This window comes from Physella acuta, unplaced genomic scaffold, assembly GCF_028476545.2.
Source record: "Physella acuta isolate Inbredline_101_S28 unplaced genomic scaffold, ASM2847654v3 ptg000126l, whole genome shotgun sequence".
In the NCBI taxonomy this organism is placed as follows: Eukaryota; Metazoa; Mollusca; class Gastropoda; family Physidae; genus Physella; species Physella acuta.
In genome coordinates this window covers 153,089-159,559 of record NW_026731645.1, presented here as the reverse complement: position 1 = coordinate 159,559, position 6,471 = coordinate 153,089, and the positions used below count along the sequence as shown (strand labels likewise).

Genomic DNA, 6,471 nt, shown 5'->3' with positions numbered 1-6,471 from the left:
AAACATAGTACGAGCCGGACTTGCGGCGTAGCATACGCCGCTATTTAGTTGTTTTATCTTCTACTTTTCAGTTAATTCATAATTTGTGAATTCGACACTACCAATGCTGCCTTCTGAAAATATTTGCTATAAAACACTAGTAGCTCGTAAAGGACGATAACCCCTCCCTCCCACCCCCACCTTCCTTTCCAGTGTTTCTTCCAGACTTTTTTTCTCCGGGGGGGGGGCACTTGAAATTTTCGGGGGGGGGGGGGGGGCCGGTAGACTTTCTTCGGGGGGGGGGGGGGGCGGACACTGTTAAAAGTATATATTTTCTATATAAATTATATAAATTTCATTTCGTTGGGGGGGGGGGGGGGGGGTGGCGTTAAATTTTTTTCGGGGGGGGGGGGGGGGGGGGGGTCGCCCCCCCCCCCCCGAAGAGATGCCTGGAAGAAACTCTGCTCCTTTCCCCCAACCCCTTCTCCCCCCCCCCCCTCCTGAAAGCAGCCTCCTCTTAGTTACCTCCCCTAAGTTTACAATCGTTTTCAAACTAAATTTATCTGCCCCGGTGTGGGCGGGTGTAGTAGCGATATGCCTAGAGAGAAGAGAGGGGACTGCTAGGCGCGCTAACGTCTTGGTGTTGTCCCGCAAGGTCCCCACGAAGAGAATTATATATTGAGATAGTAGAAAGGGCATATTTTTAGTTATTTTTTTAATAAATTGTTGATTAATAAAGTATAAAACAAAGAGGTTAACAGTTTCTATAGGAGGTCTTTATTTTTTTAAAATACCAGTTTATCATAGTCACTGTCATAGATAATATCATTGAATCTTACACAACAGATAACAGTGTTTGGAGAGAGAGAAGAGGAGAGAGAGAGAGAGAGGAGAGAGAGAGAGAAAGTGAGAAGATAGTGAGAGAGAAAGAAAGAAACAAACAAATACAAATTTATTTTGTGATTAAACTTGTCTCTAGCGGATTTTTTTTTTATTATCTAGATTTGATGCCCTTCATGAGTTTGTTTGTGGATCCATTTGCCAGAGGCCCAAAGAAAATGTTCTCAGTAAGCATTTTAAAAATATAATTATATTGAACGTTGTTGAACTATATAAGTTTTGTTTTCCTAAATGCAATTTATAAAAACCCCAGATATAGTCGCTAATGTTTTATCTTTATTAAAAAAAACTTATTTATGTAATGTGCTAAAGTGATTACGTAATAATGTAATTGAGATTCATTCTGATTTTTTTTTTTAAATTCGAAGAAAAAAATACCTATATAGAGTTTTTATGGTTAGAATTGTGTTAATTATAGGGCTGGTAAGTAGGCCACCAACCAGTTCTACGGCTCAATAAAACCTACATGAGCCCTAGAACTGGTTAGTGACCTACTTACCAGCCCTATAGTTATGTCGAATTCAGATTTATTAACATTGTATATTGGGCAATGTGTAATATGTAAAATTAAACCTTTTTCGGTAAAACCGCTTTCGGGTAAGTGGCTTATTGGGCATTTCTCATATTCGGCAAAGTGATCATTCGGGCCATAGTCCGCGTTTGTCGCGTTCGGAAAAGTGTCCATTCAGGAAAACGGCCTTCGGCCAAATAGCACTCGGGCAAGTGTCTGTTGTTTGAGAAATCGAATGCAATTAGCTTACTCATATCTTTAATTTAAAGCAATTGTATTACACTTACATGATTTTAGATCCACTTAGTTAAATAATTTCCCTGAGTCTGTAAATGTTGCTTTTAATAATAAAAAATATTTCCCCAGATAGATTTTCCATACCATGTTTATACCGCGAGAAACGATGAAGATCAGCGGGTATTTATGACGGAAGCACTAAAGCTTCTTGGTGCAGATGTAAATGTTCTAAAGACTGATTTTGAAGAGATGAATCAAGTCAAAGGTGCTATTATGAAGGTTAAATCTTAAAATATTTTTTTCGATCTAATACTTTGTGTTAAGTTGCCCTTTTATCTTTGCTGGTTCATGGGTTAGTTAAGCTTTTTCTGTTATCCCGGAATATAGTGGGATCTTAGTTCATAAGATAAACGATTTAACATATTTATATATTTAGATTTGAAATAATTATTTTAATATTTACTACTTTTAGCTTTTTGATCATTGTACTAATGCGCAGAATAATTTTTTTTTCAGGCGCTATACAACCAATCAGCTACAGTTGCTTACCCGCTTTCAATTGATAAGTTACAAGAGAAATACAATTGGGTATAAAATATAATTATTTTTAACATATATTTTTTTTAACCGCATTGCATTTCATATTTACATATTAAAACAAACTTTTAAAACTTAAAATGTCTCAGGAAGTGAAATAGACATATAAAACCATGAGTGTATACAACGTTTAATTAACATTTTAATCAGGAGCCAGGTAATTATTTTCGAATATATTGCTGAGGCAACACTTGCAAGATGTACTGCAATATATTGAATGCAGGTCCAACTCATTGGTAAACGTAAACTTGAATTAATCGTGAAGTGCAATTTAAACGACATATCTAATTTGTTTTTAAATAAAATGTAATTATGTAATACATTCAGAATGCTTGTGCTTCGGTTCATAAAACTGATGTTCTTGTACTATAAAAAAAAACATTTCTATTGATTTTTTAAAACATCGAAATAGTAAGAAAATTAAAAAATAATTATATAAATATATAATAAAATTATACTTCAAAAAGTATATAAAGAATACCACAACCAGAAATTTGAGCTAGTGCTATTAAAAATTGATGACATATATTTTAAGATAAGGAGTTTAACAAAATAAATATATGCTAGCATTCAAACTGTTTTTTATTTCTAGCTTGATTGGCTTAAAGTGTTGAAAACGATTGCGGCAAAAGGAAATATCGTCATTGAATCGACGGACACAGTTCGCTTAGAGCGAGACTGGTATTTTAATCAGCTGTCAGATATACTGAACTCTTTTTCAAAAAGGTTAGGAAACATATTATAACCACTGTACACATAAGTTATATATATATATATATATATATATATATATATATATATATATATATATATATATATATATATATATATGTATATATATTATATCAATGAAGATATGTGTGCGTGTGTCGTGTCTTTTATGCATTATTACCCCTTTCAAAAAAACGCCATGGGCACTCTAAGTTACCGAGCAGATATCTTGGCACTTGGTATCCGTTGATTGCGCGTCTTGAATAGGAGGTAGTGGTACTACTGCGTTTAACGGTATATCCCAGCGGTTTAGTGACCTTAACGTCCCGGGCTCCATTGAGAGCTATGTTAGCAGTCGAGGCTCGTTAGCTGGGGGCAGCCGCTCTTATTGGAGAGACAACTCCAAAACTCAAACAACTGCTGTTTTGTAGTTTGTTCTTGATTTTGTTCGAGGGGATCACTTCCAACATCTCTATACCAGAGGCGTAGCGACCCTTCCCGGCGCCCGGGGACAAACTTTTCGATTTGCACCCCCCCCCTCAAGATTTCGATTTGCAGCCCCCCTCAAACTTTCGATAGCTAAGTTGTTTGTGTAATAGGCTTTCATGCGGGTGGCACGGGTTCTAGACACATCTGGTCAATAATATAAAAAAAATTCAATTTGTTTTTTTTAGATGTGAATGATAAAGTGAACTTGGCAGGATACAGGGCACGTGAAGTAGAGTTCATCTGTTTCTTTGTCCTAAGCATATGAAGGGATAGTGTGGTCAGAGACACGCTAGGCCGGAATTGTTTTTTTAAACGATAAAAACATGTTGTCTGAGACTTGGCGGGACACTGGGCAGGTGAAGTAGAGTTGAGTAGGTCACCTGTGACGTCAGTATATTAAGGGATAGTGTGGTCAGACCTATGCTCAGCCGAAATTGGTGGTTATGAAAGATAAAAAACGTCTTTTTGATGTGGGGGTCTGGTTATTTTGTGATGATAAGTGACAGACGTGATGTTATTTATGGATGACCCTCGAAACCCACAGTTATCCAAGGGATGACTGGGTAAGTCTAGTTAAATTTAAGAACGAAGAAGTGTTGGCGATTTGCCTAGAGAGCGAGGGAGGATGCGGTTAACTTGTTTATTTGGTGTCTAGCATGATGCCTCCATGAAGATAATTATATAGATACAAGCTGACCCGCGGCGTATCATACGCCGCTATTTAGTTGTTTTATGTTCTACTATTCAGTACTTCAAAGTTAGTGAATTTGACACTACCCTCCCTTCCATTCCCCCCCCCCCCCCGCCACTGTGAAAGCAGTCGTCCGTGACGACAGTTTACGGACGACAATAAAAAGATCAAGCAAAACTTCTTACCTCTCACTAGTTGCATATCGTTTAAAAACTAAACTATCTGCCCCTAATAGTCGTTACTAATTCGACCGCGCTCGACGATTGTAAACATTCGGGGTGAACCTTGACTCACCAGAATGGTGGGGGTGGGGGTGGTAGCTATATGCCTAGAGAGCGGTGGTGTCTCGTATAGTCCCCATGTAGAGAATTATATATAGAGAGATATATAGATGTTTTGTTACTTTAGCTTTAGCTTTTCGCTGGTCTTTTTTCTCCAAGCTTTCCTCACTTTTGGAAATAAGTTAGGTAGGTAGGTATCATTAAATATATTCTATGTATATATATATATATATATATATATATATATATATATATATATATATATATATATATATATATATATATATATATATATATATATATATATATATATATATATATATATATATATATATATATATATATATATATATATATAACCTCAAATAAAAAAAAATTAAGAACGAAGAAGAAGAAGAAGAAGAGAACCTCATGTATTGTTCTTTTGTTTTATTACTAGAGCTCTAGCTAATTACATGATGTCGTGTCTGCTCACGTTCACTGATCTCCTAGACTATCGATTCAGGGAGTTAAATCATAGATATCCTACAGTAGGTATTGATTTATCTATATTAGATATTCTCGCGTTAATGTGAAACAGTCATAGAGGTATGGTGTTCACATAACTTATCGAAATGTATTTCATTAACCGTATTACAATTTTAAAAAGTTAGTTTATTTAATTATTCTATGCGTCAGTTTTTTGTTTTTTTTGTTGCTTTTCGTAGTTTTCTTTAAATCAATCAGTATTATCTCAACTTATAGGCCTACGGCTAAACTGAGGTAAAGAATAAACAAGAATAAACATTACCATCAAAATTTCGTATTGCTACTATTGTAGAAATGTCATCTACCTGCTTTCGCAGAAATTGTAATCTACTTGTTTTTATAGATATGACGACTCGTTACGTTTACAGGCTGAATTAAATTATAGGAAGGACAGATGGAAGACTTGTGTAGCACTTACGGAGAATAAACTTCCAGAGGCTGTGGGTCGGATGTATGTGAATAAATACCTCAGAAAAGAGGATAGAGATTTTGTGAGTTGTGTACCGCTTTCAAACAATTTAGCATATTATTTCAATTTTTAATAGTCATATATATATATATATATATATATAATATATAAAGCTCAATTCTGTATGTAAGAATAAGTTGACATACTTCTATGGATTTAAGTGTTAGACTATTATCGTGCTCATAGTCTAAATTTGTGAGTTAAAAAATTACTATTGAAAGTGTTGGGAAATAATTTTAATTTTTCAAACTGATAGTAATAATTGTCGGCATGTTCATTAAACACAATTTTAAAAAAATAACAAAAGTTCTAATTATGTCTGAAAATTATTTATATTTAGTCCTTTAGCACTTACTTCCCTTTGATAAATTAGGAAAACACAATTACTTCCCTTTATAAAACATTGCATTAGTGGAAAAGAATTTACTTTTTATTACTTAGTTTTGGTGTTGGGAAAAAAATAATTACATAATTAGCGGGGATAGATCAAGTGCAAATGTTGTAGGTATTTTACGAATAAGCTTGGAGTATTATAATTGTTCATTTGGTTTGGTTTGGCACCTACGTTCGTTTAAGTGAGTGCAAAAGACTATGAATAAGTTGGGGTACTATAGTCGATTATTAAGCTGAAACAGGCGATTCTGCCCCGGACTAGACTGTGAGCATTTTGCGTTTATGTTCGCGTTAGTGTTTTCTTTGTGTTTAGGTTGGGTTTGTGTTAGTGGTTGCGTTTTGATTTGGTTCGTTTTTGTTTTTTCTTTTTTCGTTTTCGTTTGTGTTTTTTTCTTTGGGTTTGTGTTTTTATTTGTGTTTGTGGTTGGTTTTGCGTTTGGATTTGGTTTGTTTTCGTTTGCTTTTCGTTTGTGTTTTTTTCTTTGGGTTTGTGTTTGTGGTTGGTTTTGCGTTTGGATTTGGTTTGTTTTCGTTTGCTTTTTCGTTTGTTTTTTTCTTTGTGTTCGTATGGTGTTTGTGGTTGTGGTTGGGTTTGTTGTTAGGTTTTTGTTTTCGTTTGCTTTTGTGTTTGTTTTTTCTTTGTGTTTGTATTGATGTTTGTGATTGTGGTTGGGTTTGTTGTTAT

The 6,471-nt window shown here is 34.8% G+C and overlaps 1 protein-coding gene across 1 annotated transcript; it reads left to right on the top strand.

Moving 5' to 3' along the window:
* Positions 1–1,760: 1,760 nt before the first annotated feature.
* LOC131934987 (endothelin-converting enzyme 1) lies at positions 1,761–5,466 on the top strand (the record flags this gene model as incomplete). The annotated part of the gene is given in 5 exon segments (XM_059291263.1): positions 1,761–1,906; positions 2,144–2,215; positions 2,817–2,950; positions 4,836–4,926; positions 5,293–5,466. Coding segments are annotated over 5 exon segments (617 nt in total), but the record flags the coding sequence as incomplete, so codon positions are not given.
* Positions 5,467–6,471: the final 1,005 nt, after the last annotated feature.